At 59.5% G+C, this 21,092-nt stretch overlaps 1 protein-coding gene across 3 annotated transcripts in view; it reads left to right on the forward strand.

Moving 5' to 3' along the window:
• Positions 982 to 21,092, forward strand: part of SBNO2 (strawberry notch homolog 2) — a 42,461-nt gene continuing 22,350 nt past the window's right edge. Inside the window, exons 1-4 of one of the 3 annotated variants that reach the window (XM_018050465.1) lie at positions 982 to 1,123; positions 15,490 to 15,681; positions 18,292 to 18,365; positions 18,981 to 19,089. In XM_018050465.1, coding sequence (XP_017905954.1) covers positions 15,562 to 15,681; positions 18,292 to 18,365; positions 18,981 to 19,089 — 303 coding nt within the window. In that variant the 5' untranslated portion in view covers positions 982 to 1,123; positions 15,490 to 15,561. Of the gene's footprint in view, positions 1,124 to 4,591; positions 4,699 to 14,826; positions 14,846 to 15,489; positions 15,682 to 18,291; positions 18,366 to 18,980; positions 19,090 to 21,092 lie in introns of those variants that run through there. The other 2 variants (XM_018050464.1, XM_018050466.1) reach the window with 2 other exon arrangements.

The raw sequence follows: 21,092 nt of genomic DNA on the forward strand, positions 1-21,092 counted from the left end.
GCACCACAGGGGCAGGGGGTCCATTTCTTTGTGACCCAGGAGCATAACGGATGTGTCCGGTGCTCTGTTCTGTCCCTCGTGTCTGGCCCCAAGATGATAAACATTTAGTGGATGAATGCATGGCAAGGCATTAAAGCTGAGGTCCACCTCCTCCCCCCACCACAGCCCTCCCACCCTCCTCTGGGTAAGCACCCCCTACCACCGGCCTACACCTACCGCTGCTCCCCTCACCAACCACCCCCGCCTTGGCCGGCTCACTACTGGCCCTGGATAGAAAGAAATTCAGAGGGACTTCCCTGGGGTTCCAGCAGTTAAGAATCCACCTTCCAATGGAGGGGAAGCGGGTTAGATCCCTGGTTGGGGAACTAGGATTCCACATGTCTCAGTTAAGCCTATGTGCTGCAATAAGAATCAATGCAGCCAAAAAGAAAGAAATAAGAAAGAAATACAAACTTTGGCTCTTCGGCTTTGGGGCAACAGCTCCACCTCCTCCAGCCTCCTTCTTTCCACCAGGTGAAATTCACAGATGTGGCCTCTAGTCCAGCATATGTGGCAGATCAGGTGACCTCCAGCCCCGCCCTGACCATACCACACCATTGCTTCAGAACCTTCAGTGGCTCCCTAGTGCTCCAGGATAAAGGCCTGGCCCTAGCTTTCTGTTGGGTGGGTGGGGGCAGGGAGGGTAACAACACCTCCTCCCTCTTTGCAGCCTCACTGCCTGCTCCCCCCATAGGTGTTCCTTGGGGCCTTGGCACATGCCACCTCTCCCCCTACACTTCTTCCCCTGTGGGCTTGGTGGGTGAACTGCTGATCTTTCTTCCCCTCCCACCTGCTCCCCAACCTCAGGGCCCAGCCTGGGGTTGGGGGGTACTAGACAGGTGTCACATTTAACCCCTGCAGCCCTGGTGTCCCGGCCCAGCCGAGAGGCGGGAAGCCCTGTCTGGGGCGGATCTCAAACCTGTTGGACAGGTTTGCTGTTCCCAGAAGTGGCCCCGGCTCAGAGGCAGCCTAGCCGAGCCTGGCAGGATCCAGCTCCCGGTCAGATCCGGCGGGAGGGAGCTGTAGGGCCCTGGAAACCGCCAGCCAGCGCCGGCAACTAAGGACGCCTCGGGGCAAGTGTCAGGTGGGCACAGAGGGGGCGTGGTGGCTGGACAGGGCGGAGTCGGCTCCGTGTGTGCGGGAGGACTGGTGGAGCCGGGAACAGAGGTTGGGATGAACCGAAGGACAAGGGGACAGCGATCAAGAGAGAGACGCCGTGGGGGGACGGGGGGAGGAAAGACTGAAAGTGACCGGAGGCCGGGGGACACAGACATGGCTCGTGGGACCTTGCTGCCTCGGTTTTCTGTTATGCACCCTGGAGGCGCCGATTGGGGCTCCAGAAGGAGAGAAAAGAGGAGAGCCGGAGAAGAGATGGGAAAAGGAAAGCAGGCGGGGAGAGGAGGGGAGAGGGAGCCGGGAATCGACCACTGGGCTGGGGGGAAGCGGGTGCAGAAAGGAGAAGTGGTGAGGGACCCGGGCCCGGAGGAGCGGGGAGGGAGGAGGCGCTGAGTGGCCCGGGAACGCCGGGGCTTTCCAGAATGTGGAGAAACAGGAAGTGGCGAGTCCCTGCCCCTGCCCCCGGGCCGGGTCCACCTGCCCTGCCTCACCTGCCCATCACCCGGCTCCTCCTCCCTGGGCGAGCCTAGCTCCGGGGTCCTGCCCCGGAGGGAAACCGAGGCTGGTGCGGGACTCCTGACTTAGGCCGAGAATCACCTGGCTCAAAGGGAAGCCTCCAGTGATCTGACCTCCATCCGTGTGAAGTTTTCTGCTCTTTGGGAATAATGATCCGCATGGGGAACTCGCCTGTGTGTTTGGTGCTAACATCTCGCCCATTTAGCAGGCGGGAACGCCGAGGCTCCGCGAGAGGGAGCCGCTCGCCCGGGCTTCTCCTGGGTCCCATTTCTGTCCTTGGTACTTCCCACGTCAAGTGCCTGAATTTCACCAATAAAAACACAGGACTTCCATCTCAGTTAAATGTGAATTTCAGATACATGGAGGCTAGTTCTTTGGTATAAATATAGCCCAAACGTTGCCTGGGCTATACTGGCATGAAAAATTATTCTTCCTGTACCTGAAATTCACACTTAACTTTGTGTCCTGCATTTTATATGGCGACCCTACTTCCTTGAGCCTGGTCAAAGTGTCTGGGGGACAGTCAGGTGCCCCTCCATGGGGCAGGGGCAGAGGGAGGGGTTGAAGAAGAGGCTCTTTGACTTAAAGCAGAACTCCACCAGCAGACCCGTGGCCTTCTGTGAGCCTGTCCCCACCAGATGAAAAGACTTGGTCACTTCTGAAGATTGAATGGGGTCACTTAGGTGACCCCATGATCCAGATGTTCACTTGGAAACATTCATAACGTCTTAATACTAGGCACTGTTCATTTAGCTGTCTGAAAAATAATAGCCACTATTATCTGTGGGAAATGGAGGCACAGAGAGGTTAAGTCACTTTCTGGGGGTCACACAGCACCTAGGGCCAGGTTTTGAGCTCCAGAGCAGCATACATTCTGGTCTCCCAGGCTGCCTTTCGAGATTCCCTGGAAATCCCCAAATATGACTAATTCCCTAGACATCCCCAGACTTGGCAGTTTCCTTCATGCTGAGATGGCTGGACCCACCCCGGCCTGGGCAACTGCCCCCATTTCAGGCAGAATTACCAATACAGATCTCGTGCTTTTCTGAGGTGGATGTAGTGGAGGTTGAGTCCATGCCTCTTGGCAGCTCTCTCTGTGACCTGGGCCATCTGTGGAACAGTTCTGCACCTCACTTTCCCCACCAGCAAAACGCAGGTACTATCAGTCAGACCCCAAAGGGCCACAGTGGGGGCAGGGCCAGCTTCATGGGTGTGTAACTGGGACTTCACTCAGGCCTGGAGCTTGAGGGGCTGTGCTCAGTATAACGGTCCCAGTCTTGAAGTTCTTGCTACTTTTTGAAGAAAGGGCCCTGCGTTTTCACATGTCACTGGGCCCTGCAAATTGTTTGATGGTCTTGTGTGAGCAGAAACTGGAACATGCCACCAGATGCTCTGCGAATCAGTTTATTCACCCTTTTGAAGCTTAAGTCTGTTGCTCAATTGGATTTCTTCTCATTAGCTATAAAGAATAGTTCCAGGGTCAGGGTTACAACTCAATTGCCAAAAACAACACATGCCAAAGTGAAGCTCCATCTGGATATTACTTCTCTCTGGGTCCCAGTTTCCCCATCTGCTCCCTTGTACCTGTGGGTTTGGGTACAGGAGGTCCTGAATTTTTAGGGCAAACAGATTTTTTTTCTTTTCTTGGCCACACCCCATGACATGTGGGATCTTAGTTCCCCAACTAGGGATTGAATCCATGCCCCCTCCAGTGGGTGCAAGGAATCTTAACCACTGGACTGTCAGGGATGTCCCAAGGCAAACAGATTTTTTAAACCTACTCATCTTCCTTACCAGATCTGGCCTTTGAACAGCTTTTCACTTGCTCTTCCTAAGTTTAGCTGTCTGACAAACTCCTACTTGAACTTCAAAGCCTCAGCCTCAACACCCTCTCAGCACCACCCTCCATGATGCCCTAGACAAAGACCTTGTTCCTCACTGGCCCTATGGCTGATCTTGCAGATGGGAGTGTCTGGTCCCAGCTCTGTTTCCCCTAGACTGGGGGCTTCCTGAGGGCAAGGATGAGAACTGAGTCCTCTCTGGGGGCCCCGGACTTGTCCAGCTCAAGGCCAGGCACGTAGCAGCAGCCATAAGAGTTCACTGAATAGACAAGCATGTGAAGAGGTGGCCTCTAAATTCAAGGGGTTGGACCAGGTACAGGAGGCCTCTGGCTGGCTGGTGAGGTGGGTCCAGGAAAAGGTGGCAGTGTCTTCATTCCTGCTGGGGAGGGGGTGGTGCCTCCTGCACTGGCTCTGTCTGACCTGCCAGGCCCAGCCCCTGGTGGGTCCAGTAGGCGCCAGTCACAGGAACACAGCAGGCCTGTGCCACAGCTGAGTCCCATCCTGTGCGTGACAATGAGGCAGATCCCAGCGTTGTTTGCATGAGGCCCCTGGAAGCCCTGATGGGGAAGGAGACAGCAGGGGAGCCACTCACGTCTCAAGGCCCCTGCCTGAGAGGATCCTGCTTTTCTCAGGTTGGCCTCTGGGCCTTATCAGACCCCCTGCGCCTGGCTCCCTGTCCGGGGGTGGGTGGTCCCAGGACTCCTATTCTAGAGTGGAGATAGATTAATGAGCAGACTACTATTGGTAGGGAGGCAACCAAGAGAGGGACCATGATAGGGGGACCCAGGGCCCTTTCAGATGGTTTCGAGGCCAAGGTCTGGGCTGTCCGAGAACCCCAGTGGCTGAAAGGTCAGGGTCAGAGTGCACCAGGGGAGGGCACAGTCATGCAAAGATCTGCAGGTAGGCATGGTTCTTCATGCTGCAGAGGAGGAAACTGAGGCTCACTCGAGAATTCGAGCCCCTTCCCAAGGCAGAAGGGCATCAAGGGGCTGGGGGAGGGGGGGTCACCGCGAGAAGGCCCCGCGCCCAAACCCCGCCCACCAGAGGTTCCGCCCCCACGGCATGACCGGAAGTGCGCGAGCCCCCCCAAGATGGCGCCCGAGACCCGGAAGTGAGCGCTGCCGCGGCGAAGCTCGGAAAAACGGAGGCGCCGCGGGCTCCGCGCCCGGCCGGACCCGGGTCCGAGGTGAGGCGCGCTCGGCTCCACCCCTGGCCCGCTCCCGCTACCCCTGCCCAGCCAACCTGCTCTCCCCGGCCCGCGCAGGCCATGGCACCTCGCGGCCGCCTGCGCCCCGAACCGGGGGTTACGGAATTCTGGGGTTCCGGGGCCGCGGGCTGGGGGAGCGCGGCGGCGTATCCCCGCCCTCATGGGCGACCCCCTGATCCCGCCCTCCGCCGCGACCCTCCCGATCCCGTCCTTCGCAGTCAACTTTAACCCGGCCCTCCTCGGCGACCCCGGACCTTGCGCCGCTCCGTCACCCCCGCCTGACACCCGCCTTGGCATGAATCCTGAAACAGGGCGACTCCCAACCCTTTCCTGTCTCTCTCCTCGCTGATTCCCTGATCCCCCGCTATCTGGCGCTCCCTGGTGATACCAGGACTTTACTTTGGTTACCCTTGACCCCGTGCTTCTCTGTGACTCTCCTGCACTTGGTGACCTCCTGGCTGCTCCCCGGCCATTCCTTGACTCTTCTCTTCTTGTAGCTCTCCAGCTCCATAACTATAGCCCCTCCCTCTCTGGGTGACCCCTGATGTCAGGCTCCTCGCAGATTCCCACCCTTTCTCCTCAGTGACCCTTCTCCGCGGATTCCTGCTGTCCTGGCTTCTCCGCCGTGCGTTTTTATGGGTGCGATCCCATGGCTTTGGGATGGGACCCTTGCTGTTAAAAACTAAGCAGGCAGAGCATGTTGGGTGGGAGTGTCTCCTGGAGCTGGGCGGGGAGCGCTGGTGGGCAGAGGTGGCCCCCACCCCAAGGCTGCCGAGACCTGGAGCCTGTGGAGCAGTAGCCTGTGTGGATTGATGGGGAAGGTGAGGTGTCCTCCCAGCACCAGAGCACTGGTGGGGAGAAGCTGGTGCCTGGGAGCAGAGGCATGGATAGCTAGGCAGGAGTGTCTAGCATCATGTTGTTACATTCTGGAAAGGGAGAGAGAGCTGAGTGTGGGAAGTGTGTTAGTCCTGCCTGCCCTGGGCCTCCTTTCTGCCTGTCCACTGCCTGACTGGCCAGGTATGGTCCCCTCTGTTTGCACCTGGCCTGGAAGTGGTTTGGGAGGAAGCCTGCTGGCAGTTGGAGGGGTGGTGAATGTTGCACCTGTGATGAGGGGGGCTGGTGTTGGACAGACTTTAGGTGGGCACCTGCCTACCTTCTGCCAGGCCAGGTGACCCAACCCGGAGGCCAGTATGCTGGATCTGTCTCTGTAGGAAAGATTCGAGGCAAGTGGACTCTTCCCAGAGTCCAGAGGGAAGAAGGGCCACCTGTCAGAGGCTGTTCCAGGGAAATCTGTAGAGGTCAGGCCCACCCTTTCTCCAGGCTAGACAGCCTGAGCTGGATCTGACCCTGATTTTGTGTCCCCACCTGGGGCTCTGTGTACCTGGCTGCGGGGGGAGCTCAACAGTTACAGAAGCTGCAAGCAGAGGAGTGGCTGTGTACCCCATCCTTGGGCTGAGACTTGGGCCTGCTGGGCCGCCTGGGGAGGCCACTCCCTGCCCATCTGCACTTTTTCTTCCAAAGGCCCTGTATTTTCCTAGGGGAGTCCCCAGAGGTGGGTGATGGCTCCTCAGGGCTGTCTACTTGGGCCCTGGGTGAGTGGGCAGGAGATGGGTGATCCCTGGACACCCTTGAGCCAGAGAGACCCAGGTGGGCATCGGACAGACCCTGGGGAGTCTGACAAGTGTGAGATGCTATCCCCAGGGACAGCCAATGTGAGGACCTAGGGGAAGGCATTCGGGGATTTCAGAGGGCAGGAGGGCCCTTTGTTTAACTCTGTGCCTCTGAGCAGATGTCTACTCACACCTGTCTGGAGCCAGACCTGCTGTGTGTGTGTGTGTGTGTGTGTGTGTGTGTGTACATTTGGGGGAGATGTCTATGTTTTGATAAGGGGGTGAGGGGCTTTGTTTCTGTGTGTGTGTGTGTGTGTGTGTGTGCACATTTGGGGGAGATGTCTATGTTTTGATAAGGGGGTGAGGGGCTTTGTTTCTGTGTGTGTGTGTGTGTGCACATTTGGGGGAGATGTCTATGTTTTGATAAGGGGGTGAGGGGCTTTGTTTCTGTGTGTGTGTGTGTGTGTGCACATTTGGGGGAGATGTCTATGCTTTGATAAGGGGGTGAGGGGCTTTGTTTCCAGGGGAGCCTGTGTGGCACAGCACAGAGGAGGCAGTTGTCTTTGAAGTTGGGGTGGGGCAGCATTGGCCTCAGGTGGGCAGCCCAGGTCCAGGTCTCTCCAGCTGCCTGACCACCCCGACCCTTGGTGGGGTGGGGAACAGAGGCTGGACTGCCACTGGGGACATGACCAGCTGGCTGGCCCAGCTCGATTCTAGTAAAGTCTCAGAGCACCCCCCCCACCCCACCCCCGCCAACCAACAGGGGCTGGGCCGGAAACGCTGACCCAGCAGAGGGCTCTGGCCTCATGAGCAAGCCGGCTGGGAATAAAGAGACGACTGTGTCCAGTCTCCAGAGGCTGCCTCCCTCCTCACAGGGCCTCCGCCCCGTGAAGCTTTCACAGTTGCTGGCGGGGGCGGGTCTGCCTCTTCCTCATGTGGGGTCAGGTCATGGAGAAGTTGGGGCACCTAGTGGCTGACACGAAGAGTGGGGACACGGGCCCCCTGGACAGCTGCACAGGTCCAGGGTGTGTGTGTGAGTCTGCCCACGTATGTGCCAGTGTGTTTGTGGACACACACATGTGCAGCGGTGCACGTACTTGCTGGAGTGTGTGTGTGTCACGTGTGAGTGCTGCGTGCACACGTGTGCGTGGTGTCGCCTGTGTGCATACATGTGAGAGTGCACACATGTGTGCCTTGCGTACGTGCGATCCATCAGTGGGCCAGCTTGGAGCGTCTCCAGCTGCTTTTCCGCAGCCAAGGGCCGCATGGTCAGGCGCAGGGAGGGCTGGCTGCAGCCAGCCGCCTGGGGTGGCCAGGAGCGAGGTCACTCAGGCCCAAGCCTGGCCAGCCCTGCTTGCCCACCATCTCCCTGTCTGCCCAGCCCAGATACGGCCTGGTGTCCGTGGGCGCCAGTTCCCCCTGGAACTGCCCTCTCCCCTGCTGCTGGCAGGTCAGTCCTCCGTGGGCCAGCTGAGCAGGGCTGGGATGGAGCCAACTTTTTGCATCTTCCTGCCATGGTGACAGCAGCCAGCCTCCCTCGCTGGGGGGTGTGGCTGCCCTGTCCTCAAGTGGGTGACTCAGGTGAGGTCGATTTCTGATGCTCTGGGCTGGCCCAGGTACCCACTGCTAAAGCCTGTCATTTATATATGGTAATGTGGACCCTGAGAACACGATGCTCAGTGAGGGAAGCAGACACAGAAGGACACACAGGGTGCAGTTCCATTGGTGGGAAATGTGCAGAACAGGCAGATCCACAGACACAGAGAGTGGGTTCCTGGTTGTCGGGGGCTGGGGAGGCCGTGGGGGAGACTACTGATGGGAGTGAGCTTTCCTTTCGGAGGTGATGGAATGTTCTGGAATTAGATGGAGGTGGTGGTTGCACAAGTCTGTGGATGTATTGAAGGCCACTGTGCTGTTCACTTTAGATGGATGAAGTGTATGGCATGTGAATTGTGTCTCCATAAAACAGAAAAGTGGTTAAAAAAAAAGAAAGCAGGGCCTGGCCTGAGGTGAGGGGGTGTTGGCTGGCCCCATGAAGAGGGCAGAGGAGGTGCCATCTCCCTGTTTTATGGAGGGTGAACAAGACTCCCCTGGGAGCTCCCCAAGCCCCAGCTCTGCCCTGACAGCTGCTGGCAGGAAGTGGGCTTGTGGGGAGGCAGGCTCCTAGTGCAGGGGTGCCTGAGTCAGGTGTGGGCAGGAGGTCCTCCTGCCCCTCCCTGAAGCCTGGCCCTGTAGAAGGAGGCGCCCTGGTAGCTGTAGCTGGTAGTGCCCTGACCCTCCTGTAGGCTCCCGGTTGGCTGGGATACCCGGCACATTTCCCCAGCCCCACCCCCTCCACCCTTCCATTACAGTGACTCCTCTCTGGTCAGTCCTACACTCCCGCTGTGCTGCCCACGGGGCAGAAAGGGCATCCACGGTCAGCTATGCTGGGACACTTCGGGGGAGGTGTTGACTTGGCCCCTGCAGGGGGTGGGGCAGGGGAGCAGTGGTCACCCAGCACCTCCCTGGGTCCTCAGGCACCCCTTCCATGCCAGGCACTGCCCAGCCTCCCCTCAGCCCCAGAGAGGGGCAGGTGCTTCCAGCCTGGCCTCCGTCCCCAAGTGAAACCGAAAGTGGCCTCTCTGGCCTTCCTGCCGGGCCACATCCCGGAAGGCTGGCGCCTGGCATTTCCCGGGAGTTTGGGTGGGCGGGAGTCACAGCATCCTGGGGTCAGAGGCTGACCCAGGAAGTGGGGACGAAGTGGGGAGGAGTAGTATTGTGGGGCAGGGAGCCTGTGTGGCTCTGAGTCAAACTGGGATGGGGTGAGAGTCCCTCTCAGAGATGCCCAGAGCCACCAGGAGCCAGGGCCTCCTGGAGGTGAGGTGCAGTGAGGGAAGGCTGATCCAGGAGCTGTGACAGTGGGGGCGGGAGTGGGTGGGCAAGCCTGAGCACTCTGCCCCTGAGCCCTGTCCTATTCTAAACATTCGGGTGTGTCCTCACCTCAAAGATCAGTGCCACCAGGGCCACTCTTCCCCAGCTTAGGGGTGTGGCTTCGCCCTGGAAGCTGCAAAGTGGGGCAAGAGACCCCTCCCTACCACTCACCCATAGCCCTGTGGGGGCCCTTCTGCTGTTGCTTGGGATATGTCAGCTGACTGGGGGTTTGAGGGGGGGTTTCATCAGATTTGGGAGCTCAGCCTGTTGTCTGGGGGGCAGGACTCAGTGAGTGAGCCCCCAGGTGGGCGTTGGGGGGTGTCCGGGACACCCTTGGAGGTGGGTGATCTTCACTGTGGGAACCTGGAGGAAGGCGCCCCATGCTGGGACAGAATTGGAGTGCAGCTGCCCCCACCAGATCCAGACCTGCCACTCGACTTGCAGAACCTGCCCATCTAGATGCCCTAGCACATTCCTGCACTGGGGAGTGGGGGAGGCCCCGCCAGCTTGCAGCTCCTCCGTGGCCCTGAAGAGGCTGCCCCATGAGGGGCCACTGGGGGCTTCACCACCTCCAGGCACCTCTGGGGTCTTACCGTGCCTAGCCCTACCGTCCACCTGTCCACTCGTGGGCTGTGTCCTAGCTGTGTTCTGAGGTCAGCTCAGTAAGGGCCCCAGAGATGCCCCTGTCTTGATCCTGGGACCTGCAGATGTGTCCCTTCACATAAAAGGGGATTTCGCAGGTGGGATTAAACTAGGGGCCCTGAAATGGGGTGACCCTGGGTCCCTGGGGCTCCAGCATCATCACAGGGTCCTCATGAGCTGAGGACTCTCTCCAATGAGGCCGAAAGGGACAGAGGGTCAGAGCTCAGGGGCGTCCATGTGCTGCAACTGCGGCTGCTCTAACCATGGGGCGGCCCCTTGGAGAGCTCTGCCCTGCTGGCAGTGTCAGCACTGAGCCAACCTTGGGAGATCCAGAGCTAAGGCTGGTGAGCTTGCTTGGAAGTCTGACCTGCAAGCCTGGGGGAGGATTTGAGTTTGTGGATGCTCATCTGCACAGGAAAAGCAGACATAGGCCTGTTGGTGGGTCTTGGGGTCTCTGCTGCTGCGACTTTAGGAGTGTCTGCCCTCTTCCCAGCACAGGCCCTTCCTCCTGCAGCACAGGGGTGCTCTTTGGCTTGGGCGAAGGTCTCTTGTGATGTTCTTGGCACCAGGCTGGACCATCGGTGTCCAAGGAGGGCGCTGGCCAGTCTGACCACTCGCCCAGGAGTAATGTGATCTAGCCTTGGGGAGCACCCTCCTCTCTCTTGTCTCTGGGCTCTCCAAGGAGCTGGGCAGAGGGACCTGGTGTGCCAGCTGGCCTGAGACTCTTGTCATCAAGCAGCAAGCGTCAGGAGGAACAGACTCTTCTCCCTGCCCACCCTGGACATCAGTGCCCAAGGACTAGGATGTCAGGCCTGCGGGATTCAGCTTAATGTCCACTCAGGGGAGGAAGATCCGGGGGTCCGAGGAGACCACAGACTCAGTGTATCTAAAGCCTTTTCAAGACCACGAGTAAACACGAGCTCTGAGCAGGCACTTCCCAGAACAGGAAGCCTGCATGCATGTGCCCTGTCATCATGGGCAGCCACTCCAAACCTGTCCACATGGATGCAGGTTGGAAGGTCCATCAGCTGCAAGGGGAGGCCAGCTGGAGTGCCATCCTCTGCGCTGTCTCCTGATAAGGCTGGACCGCACCTGAGAGTGGGGACCGGGGATCAGAGGCCCGAGACCTAGGCTCAGCATTTCCAGCTGTGACTAAAGAAGCTCCTTGTTCTCATCCCCCTTCCCTTCTGGGCCATTGACTGGGTATGAAGGGCTCCATGCCCCTAAGCTGTGTCCTCAGAGCTGGCGGGGGTGCTGACTGGCCTCCCGAGGGCTGTGAGACTCTGACAGGTCCTCATAGATTTGAGGTGGCCCTCTAGGTGTGGGAGCTGCTTTGAGAAGCACCTGGCCCGCAGTCAGCCCTCAGAGTACCCTGGGCCGGTGGCTCTGTGCCTGCTAGTGCCTAGGTCTGTGGGCGCAGACACAAACAGTGCAGGTGGCCCTGCATCGGTGCCTGCAGGACTCAGCCCGAGGGTCTCCGCTTCTGCGTAAACGTTCATCTCCACAAACATCACTGTCACCTGGGTCTGGGGTTGGTTCTCCTCCAGCTAGGGTTTGTCTTTGCCTTTCATCTGAACGTCCATGGGCGGCTGTAACAGCTGACCACAGGCTCAACTTAAACCACAGGGATTTACTCTCCCAGTTCTGGAGACCCGCTGTCTGAGATCAAGGTGCAGCAGGGCAGTGCTCCCTCCACCCACTCCAGGAGAGGGTCCTTTCTTCCTCTCCCAGTTTCTGGTATGGCCTGTGGTCCTTGGTGTCCTGGCCTTGTGGGCACAGCACCCCTGTCTCTGCCTCCGTTGCCACATGGCCACTCCCAGGTCTCTGTGTCCAAATTTCCCTCTTGTAAAGACACAGGCCCCACCACCCCATCTTAAGTCCTTTTGTCTGTGAAGAGCCTGCTTCTAAGTGAGGGCGTGTTCCTGGTGGACCTGAGCTTGGGGGTCACCCCTCTCTCCAGCATGCCTTCCCTGTCCTGTCACTTCGGCCCACACACGCTGGGCCCTCCTCCATAGCCCTGAGCCCCCATTGCCCACCAGCTGGCCCTGTGTCCCCATGTGTCCCACCTGAGTACCTGGCCTGGTCAGTCAGTGAGAAGGGGCCCCTGAGGCTTTCCTTGGGACTCACCCCCTCCCTTTATGGCCCACCCACGGAGGTAGCCGTCCAGGTGCCTGTGCCCTTCTGGGGGTCCTGACAGAGTAAGCTATGCCAGCCAGCCCAGATGGGACCTCGGGGCGTGGCCAGTGCCCCCAGAACAGAGCTCCTTCCCTTTGCTTGACCTTCCCTGCCCCTCTGCCCCTCCGACTGCAGCACATCCTGACCCGGCTGGTCCCCTCTATTAGGAGCAGAGGAGACTCTCTGAGTACCCCTGCTGGGGATTAACCCTAGGCTTTCTCTGACCAGTAGGGCAAGAAGGGGCCTCCTCACCCCAGCCCTCCCCCAGACATCTCAGATCCGGCCCCCTGATTCCACCCAGGCCACTGCCCCCACCAGCCCCCCCACTCATTCCCCTGTCCCAGATCCCAGGGCCAATGCTCAAGAGTCTAGCTGAGGGGTGGCCAGAGGGACTGCTGTCCTGCGGCCTGGGAGAGACTGGGAGGTCCCTGATGCCTGGAGAGGGGGTGCCTGGGGGGTCTGGTAACACATGACCACCGGGGCCCAGGCACCACCAGGCAGGGGTCCTGGTGGCTGGTTCCGAGGGTGCCTGGGGGGCTGAGCCCTTAGTGTGCATCAGATGGCCCACCCCGGGGACTGGCCCTGCACTGAGGTCTGGCCAGAGCACCGAGGTGAAGTAGGCTCAGCCAAGAGGCAGGGGTGGCTGTGGTCACCCACCAGTTGGGTGCATCCAGGGATCAGGCTGCCCCAGACCTGTCTTCTTCCCACATTCCATCCCCTGCCCCACCATCATCCTGTCCAGGCCACCAATTCCTTGATCTTTCTGTTGTACAGTGACTCATTTGAAATGTGATCTCAAAAGGAAATCCTGCAACTCAAAGCTGGGTGAAGTGTGGGCCCCTCCCCAAGAGCACCTTGCGAGCACCCCTGCCGCACGTGCCATGGGGCTCACGTCTCAACAAACATATGCTGTGGCCCGGCCTCCTTCATGCCTGGGGAGTGCAGCCTCTGAAGCTTGGGAGCTGGTAATGCTGTCCTGACCCCAGGGAGGTGGGCAGGTTGGGGCCGCTCAGCAGAGGTCAGAAAGTGAGGGGATAGGAGGACTGTGTTTGAGCTTGCAGTGGGGTGAAGTGGGCTGAGGTTGGTGGTGGGGCCCACAGATGACCTTGAGTCTGGGCATCCAAGGACGGTGACGCTGTAGGGATGGCCTCTGGGGGTGTGGGGATGGTGCTGGGCAGTGTCGGCTGCACCCCAGCCCCTGACAACCAGGAGCCCACTCTGTGTGTCTGTGGAGCGTCCTGTTCTGGACGTTTCCCATCAATAGAATCACACCCTGTGTGTCCTTCTGTGTCTGCTCCTCTCACTGAGCATTGTGTTCTCAGGGTCCATCCATGTGGTAGCAAGTGTCAGGGCTTCACCCCTTTTTGTGGTTGAGGGATGGTCCTAGGTGTGGAGGGACACGTGTATTGATCTATCTTCTGCTGGGGACACTCAGACTGTATGTACCCTCTGGCTGTTGTGGATGTGAGTGTTCAGGTTGCTGTGTGGGTGTGTCTCCATTCCCCCAGGTGGACACGTGGAGCAGGACTGCTGGCTCCGAGGTTACTGTGTAGCCGGGTGAGGTGCTGCCAGCCCCCAGGTGGCACCATGTCCCCTCCCCCCATTTGGGTTCACGATCCCCAGCGGCCCTCTTGACTCGAAGCCCCGTTGCTCCCCTCCCCACAACCCCCCCAGGTCTAGGTCTGAATGCTCTGCTTGGTCAGAGAAGACTTCTGGGGTCCCCAGGGCATGCCCCCCCGCATGTCTTGGTAGGACAGGACAGACAGGTCCTGTCACAGGAACCCCTCTTCCAGTTATGACTCCCCCATGGAGCATAGACAGCCCTCCCCACAGGGACAGCCTCTTCCTCTGGAAGGACGTCATGCCCTGGGTTGCGGTGTGGGGCCTGAGCCTGCGGGGCCAGACACTCAGAACGGGTGTAATGCAGGCCTGGCCTGCTGCCAGTGGGGGTCCCTGGGGCTCCATGCCCCCCAAGGACAGCCCAGGGGTCCCCCTCCTGTGCCATTCAGCCATGGTCTCTGGATGGTGCTTCCCAAGGGAGCAGCCCCAGCCTCTGCATGTGTGGAGCTGAGAAGCGCCTGGGAGTGAGTATAGGATTGGCCCCACGTAGACCTGTTGAGGAGTCTCTTAAATCAAGGAGCTTGAATTGAGGGTTTCTGTGATAGCTGTGGTCACTTGGGTGGCTTGGGGTCTTGGAGGCTCCAGGTTCCTTGGAGCTCCTGACAAGCCTCATGCCCAAACAGCCCATTCTCCTGATGATCAGACTGAGGCTCACGGAGCTCTGGGCCCCGAATCTTTGGAGGTTATCCAACCCTTAGACGTGGAGCTGGGTTTGACCATCCGCTTGACCGAGGCCGCGGGTCCCAGAGCAGCCATGTGTTCCTCCTGGTGCCGCCAGGTCCTGCTGGGAGCCGGGGGAACTGGCATCCTGCCAGCCTCTCTAGCCGAGGCTGGGCGGCCCAGCCCCCACAGGCTTCCTGAAGGGCTGGACGCAGCCCCTGTCCCTCTGGACCTCGGGTGAGGCACTCACGGGCAGCGAGTGGGTGAAGGCGGCTCTCCCCGCCCCCCGCAGGATTGCACAAGACTCCGTGTGGCAGAGATTACTGGAAGTCCTGAGGATTTCTTCACTCAGGGCTTGGCTGGGAGTGGCAGCCGCCTCCCCTTCCTGCCTCTCTGGGTGATTAATGTCCCGAGGCCTTGTCCTGAGGGGCGCTCAGTCAGCCTGGGGTCCCCAACCTCCATTGGCGATGTGGCCTGCAGTATGTCGGTCCTACCCAGGCCATGGGCAGGTAGGCATGGCGGGGTGTGGAGATCACATGGGGCTGGGTCATCCCCTGTGCTTTTCCCAGCTGGTTGTCTGCCTCCCTTGTCAGTGGGACCCTATGTTGACCCTACCTAGCCCCACCCGGGTCTGGGGACTCCTCCTGGCTCAGCCCAGCTGCCCAGAGAGCCTCGGCACACTTGACCTGGCTGCAGTAGGATGGGGCTCCTGTGGCCCTGCGGCCCCTCCAGCTCAGAGCTGCCAGTTGGCTAAACCTCTTCTCTTCCAGACACTAGTCACAGATCTGGGAGTGTGTCCCTGTGGCTCACGCTAGGCTCCCAGGGCTCAAGGTTCCATTTGTGGGTGGCGGGAGTGGCCCCGGAGCCCATAGGTTCAGGGGCCTGAGAACAAGGGTGGGAGTGCAGCGGGGCCCCCACCCACAAGGGGCTGCCCTCATCCTTGAGGTCTCTGTCATTTGCCTAGGAGGGAGTGATGGGGCAGCTGATGGATCCCCCAGCACAGCCCCTGTGTGGGTGGGGTAGTCAGGTGGGCTGGGGTCATCTGAGGGTTCCCCTAGGGTTCCTGCCGCCCCCAGCCCACTGTCCTCAGAGGCACACTTCCCCACCCTTTGGGGTTGGAGGGCAACCTTGGGACATGCCTGTCTTTCCCTAGGTCATGATGCCGCCACCACGGAGCAAGAAGCCCAGATAGCTGCCCCTGCAGCCTGGCTCCTGGAGCCCCCTGATGCTGGTAGTGGGGCCCGCCATGGACGGGGAGCTCCCTCCGCACGAGGCCCCGCCAGCTGGCAGCGTCCTATATAGCCCGCCGCCGCTGCAGACCCCACTGTGTGGGCCCAGCGTCCAGGTGAGCCCCAGCCCTGGGTGTGTGGGGAGGACCCTCTGGGGGTCATGTGCCACCCCCAAGTCCCTCACAGGTTTGCTATAAGGTTTCTGATGCCAGGACCACAGCTGGCCCTTGGGAATGCTCGGCCTGGGTGACTGCCCCCACCCATGAGGCGTCAATGGCTGGGAATGCCGGCCAGTCACGCTCATCCACTCTGCCACAGCACTTCTTTCTCCTTATTTTTCAAGACTTTATTTCTGAAGCAGTTTTAGGTTCATGGGAAAACTGCACAGGAAGTTCCCATACAACCCTCCCCACTCCCTTCCCCTCCGTTAGTGTCTCAGGGTCCTCAGGGTGCTGAGCCCAGGAGCCGGTGCCCATCAGCATCACTGCTGAGGGCCATAGTGACATTTGGTTCGCTTTTATTGCTAGGTGTTCTGTGGGTTTTGACAGATGTCAGGTGACCCACATCCACCGGTCGGCATTACAGAGCAGTGTCACCACCCTAACCCCCTGCCCCATCCGTCCTTCTCTCTCTAGAGGCTCACCTTTTTCAGAATCCTAGAGTGGACACTAGGACACTGTGTAGACTTTTCAGACTAGCTTCTTCCCTTTAATGATGTGCGTGTAGGGATCTTCTGAGTCTTTCCATGGCTTCACAGCCCATTTCTTTCCATCGTCTGCATGTCCCACGGTTGGTTTATGCTTCCACCTGCCGAGGGACAGCTCACTCGCATCTGAGCTCCAACGGCTGCAGTAAAGAACCACAAAGTGATAGAATGACTGCGGGGGCCGGGCCTCCTCATATCACAGAGGGTATGGAGGCCTTGCACAGAGAGGGGGCTGGCATACTCCAGTGAGTCCGGCCTGCCTGCAGCAGAACAGGGCTCCTTCCCTGCAGAAAAGAAAAGAAGTTGAATGTCTTGGTGGGGAGACTTGAGCTGCTCGGCAGGGGAAGCAAGTGGGATGTGGGCTGCGTAGGCGCAGCAGCAGCAGCAGGTACACTCGGGCATGTCTTCCTCCGACACCTGCTGGGATGGGAGGGAAAGGCCAGCAGAGGGAGAGAGCGAGGATCCAGCTTGGGGTTCAGAGAGGCCGGGCACTAGGCCTCTGGAGCAAGACGGAGTTCCAGGTCAAGGGCCCAGAGCTGTCAGGAGACACCCAGTCCAAGTATAGCATCAGACGGGGCTGTAGATTGTGCACAAACCCAGGATCCACCCCGTGTCCGGCTGTGCCCACGAGGCACCCTAACATGGCAGAGCACAGCACCAGGTCAAGTTGAGCAGGCCTTGCTGTTTGGTGGGGAGGGAGCGAAAGCAGCCAGCTGAAGACCCCCCAAAGCCTCAGGCCAGGCCTTCCCCCAGGCACACCTGTGCCCATCCAGCTATGCCCACAGGGGCCCTGCCCTCCTCAGCCCCGCTTCTCTCCAAGCCTCTGCCCACCCATGCCCTCTCTGACTTGTGGCATGAGGTGTGTTCCTTCCTCACATACCATGTCTCTCCGTTTTGTGGGCTTGGAGCCTGCGCCTGTCATTCTTAATAACCCTTCAGGATTCCTCCTCCTCAGCGTCCCAGCATCTGCTTAATTATTTCCCCGTTGTTGGGCCTTTGGGGTGACTCTAGTTTTCTGCCGCTATAAATAGTGCCACTGTGTTTTCTCCCTGCTCCTGGATGAGTCCCTGGGGGTGTGCTTCTGGAATAGAATTCCTGGGTCAGAGCAAGCCCCAGCACAGGCAGGTTTGCAGACAACGGAGCTCTTCCGCAGGGAGTAGGCTCTTGCCACGTCCCATGGTGGTGACCCAGGAAGCCAGCCATGGGCCAGGAGGCGAGCTCTGCAGGGACAGCACATGGGGACCACAGGGGCTGAGATACTGGAGTCCGGGGGAGGATGTTTGGGCCAAGATGGGGACCTGAGTACAGGGAGGTGCTGCGTGGGGGCTGAGCTTTGCTCTGGGCAGTTGGAGCCCACAAAGCAGGCTCTTGGGCTGTGCACAGAGCCTGTCCCTCTCGGGCCACTGAACATGGGGGTGGCCCCTCAGGCCACACTGGGACTGGCCCACAGTATTGACTCTAAGAGCTATCTTTTCTTTATCTGAAATTCCAGTTTCACTGGCCAGGTTTCACTGGCTGTTCTGTATTTTATCTGGCAGTTCTGTATTATCTGCTGCACTGCCTGAGCAGGAGTGTCATCTCCTTCATCAGTTTACATGAGGCCTGGGAAGCTCCTGGCTAATCTCCCAGGACCTTCTCCTCCCCAGGGGAGGGCCAGCCTCTTTGTCTCCAGGCAGGCTCTGATTGGCTAGCCTTCATAGGGACCCATCTTGGGACCAGTCAGGTCCCCCAGGCCTGCCTTCTGAAGGCAGTGTCACTCCCACTGGCTGCAAGTATAAAATCCCAGGGAAGGCTCTGACTGGTTGGTTGGGGTCATGTGCCCCCTCTCTGAGCCAGTCACATTCTGTGGACCTTCCTGTTCACCCTGGCCCTCTGGGGAAACGGAGGCACAGTGAACCTGCTGGGAGGGCCCTGGTGAGAGAGGGGCTCAGTGCCCTCTGGACCCTGCCCCAGGGCAGTGGGGGGGACCAGGGACCCTGCCCCATGACCCCCTCCCCTGATGCCCACTGCTTTGTCATAGGACACCATGCTGCACTACCGCTGGTGGAACAGCTTCTCACCCACGACATACCCAGCCTTCTCCAGCGAAAGCCAGTAAGTGTCCAGCTCCTAAGGTCCTGCTAGGGGCCCCCACCCACAGGGGCTTCACTTTGCCTCTCCATCCCACAGTCGGGGCTAAATGGAACCAGAGCTCTCAGTCGGGGAGTGGGGCTTCAGTGTCCAATCAGGAGGGTTGAGACCCAAGCCTTAGACTGATCTGCTGTGATCTCCCTTAATGAGAACCCTCCAGGGAGACAGGCAGCAGTAGTGGGGACAAGGGGGCCAGGGAGGGCCCCACTGTGGGGACTTCATATGGGCAGTGAGAAACTACGGGGCTGAAAGGAGCCTGGAGGGCAACTTCTCCGTGAAGGGCGTTGGCAAGCTGGGTTTTGAAGGATAAATAGGAGTTTGCTGGGTGAGGAGCAGGCCTGGAATCCGGCCAAGGAATGGCCTGTGCAAAGGGCATGAAAAGAACATGCAGCCAGAGCCTCAAGGTTTTTCTGGGGTTCTGTGTCTGGGGACATGGACATGTGGGCCCTTCCTAAGCAGAGTTTCTGAGGTGCCAGAATTGTTCCTGCAGGCTTGTGACCCCCACCTCTGTCCTGCATGCTGGGTGGGTGGACAGAGTCCCACCACGCCCACCAGCTCAGCTTCCTTTTCCTCCTGCAGCCAGTTCATGAATTCCTCCTTCATCATGGGCCAGCCCTGCACGGACCCCAGCTATGGCCCCGCGGCCACCGCCCCCAGCTTCCCACCAAAGAGCAGTGATTTTCCTCAGGTAGGAGACCTTGGCTGGGCTGTGCACCTCTTGGAGGTGTGAGTGCCAGTGGACGGGGCTTGTGTGGGGGGATAGCCGGTGTAACTTTTCCATAGCAGGGGCACTGGGTCAGAGGTCATGTCACTGAGGCCAGGGGCCCATCCGCTGTCACTCTCACCTGCATGCAGGTCACAGGCCGCATCACAGGCACTTTGCCCATGCGCTTTCTCCATTCGGGGGCCGTGGTGGGTCCACAATGCCCATGCCTCATCCAGGGGGTTCACAGGTGGTGCCACGCTTCCCTCCACTCAGCAGCCCTTGATTGAGAGCTGCAGAGGGGTCTGCGGGAAGAAGCCCAGTGCCGCCCTGGAGGGGCCTTAGTGCTAGGGTGACCCCCACCTGGGGGCAGGAAGTAGGGGCAACAGGCTGTGTGGTGCTGAGTCTCCCTTGGAAGCTTGGAATCCTCGGCCCCCAAGTGGCTCCTGTGTCTGGGCAGACTCAGTGCACAGTCTGGGCACCATCCAGTGGACTGGCTGGGGTGGGGTGTCAGGTGCTCAGGTTTCCTTCCGTAAAGTGGGAGCTCGTGGGCCCCACCAGGTGACAGGCTGAGGAAGGCCATGGCACACACAGGCCAGTGCAGGCCTACTGGACTCACATGGACCCAGGCCAAGGCCCTTCCGACTGGTCTACACCCACTAGGGGCCATGGGGCGGTGGGGGTGTGTGCTGCGGTGACTGTATCCCCCCAAATTCGCATCCTCCTGGGACCTCAGGATGAGGACCTACTTGGCTGTCGGGACTTTGTGGGTCAGTTAGTAAAGACAGAGCTGAGGTCATCCTGGTTAGAGTGGCCCTAACCTTGCCAGAAGTCCCTGTAGAGACACAGCGTGGGGAGGTATGTGATGAGGGAGGCAGAACCTGGGCACTGGGGTGGCAGGGAGATCCCAGAGCCTGGAGGCGTTGCCCCCATGCCATGTCCTGGACGCCTGCCCTAAACGCGAGATACGTCTATCATTTGAGCTGCTCCATCAGTGACCTTTATAGCTGCCCAGGAGGTGACATGATGGTCTTGTGGCCCGGGGAGCAGAGCCTGCCCCTGGGGACACCTGAGACCCCCAGGGCAAGGATAGTGGGGTGGGGACAGGAGTCCCGTGGATCTAGCTTCCCAGACTCTCTAGAAGGATTTGTGGTTTCTACTGCCAGCCAGTGGTCCGTGAGGATACCATTGACCACCAGAAGAGGAAGGTTGATGGGTACACACTCCCAGGGCATCTGCCATGGCCCCTTGTCTCTGGGCATTCGCTAGCTGTGGGCTGGCAGCTGATGGGCCTCTTGTCCATTGGGTCCAGGGCCTGACTCCGTGTCCAGACTTGTTCCCTTGCTGGGACATCCTGTACTGGATGGATGAGGCCTGGGCCATGCCAAGTCCAGGGTCAGCGGAAGCCTTTGTGGGCTGACCCAGCTCCTGCGGCCGCTCAGGGGCCTCGCTCCCCATCCCACTCACCGCTTCCACCGCCTCCTAGGCTCTGTCAAGAATTCACATAGCTTCCAAGCCAAGATTCCCCTGGGGCATTGCATCCGCTTCTTGCCTCAGGTGGGAAAGAGCACCCTCATTGCAGGTCATTGGAGGTCACATTAGAGGTCATACATCCACCCCACAAAAGCTCACAGAGTGTGGCTGCGGCCCACTCACCCTCTAGTCTCCCATGCGGGGGTCGACTTGGACCAGGTCTTCTTTAAAGCAGTGAAACGTCTTCAAATGAGCTCTCACCCCATTGCCGACCATGGAGTCACACAGGTGTGAGACCGTAGTGCAGCCAGAGTCTGACTGTGTCATCAGCATCCTCCATCTCCCCTGGGACCCCTGTGCCTGTAGCCAAAAGCAGGACAGAGTCCAGAGTGGGCCTGGCGTTCAAGGTTGTTCCCAGCCCAGCTCCCGCCTGGTGGGTCCACTCTGCTCCTGGTTCAGACTGAGTGACATCTCAAGGTGGCTGGCACAGGGATAGCCCCAAAGACATCCTCATC

The sequence above is a fragment of the Capra hircus genome, chromosome 7 (genome assembly GCF_001704415.2).
Source record: "Capra hircus breed San Clemente chromosome 7, ASM170441v1, whole genome shotgun sequence".
Taxonomy (NCBI): domain Eukaryota; kingdom Metazoa; phylum Chordata; class Mammalia; order Artiodactyla; family Bovidae; genus Capra; species Capra hircus.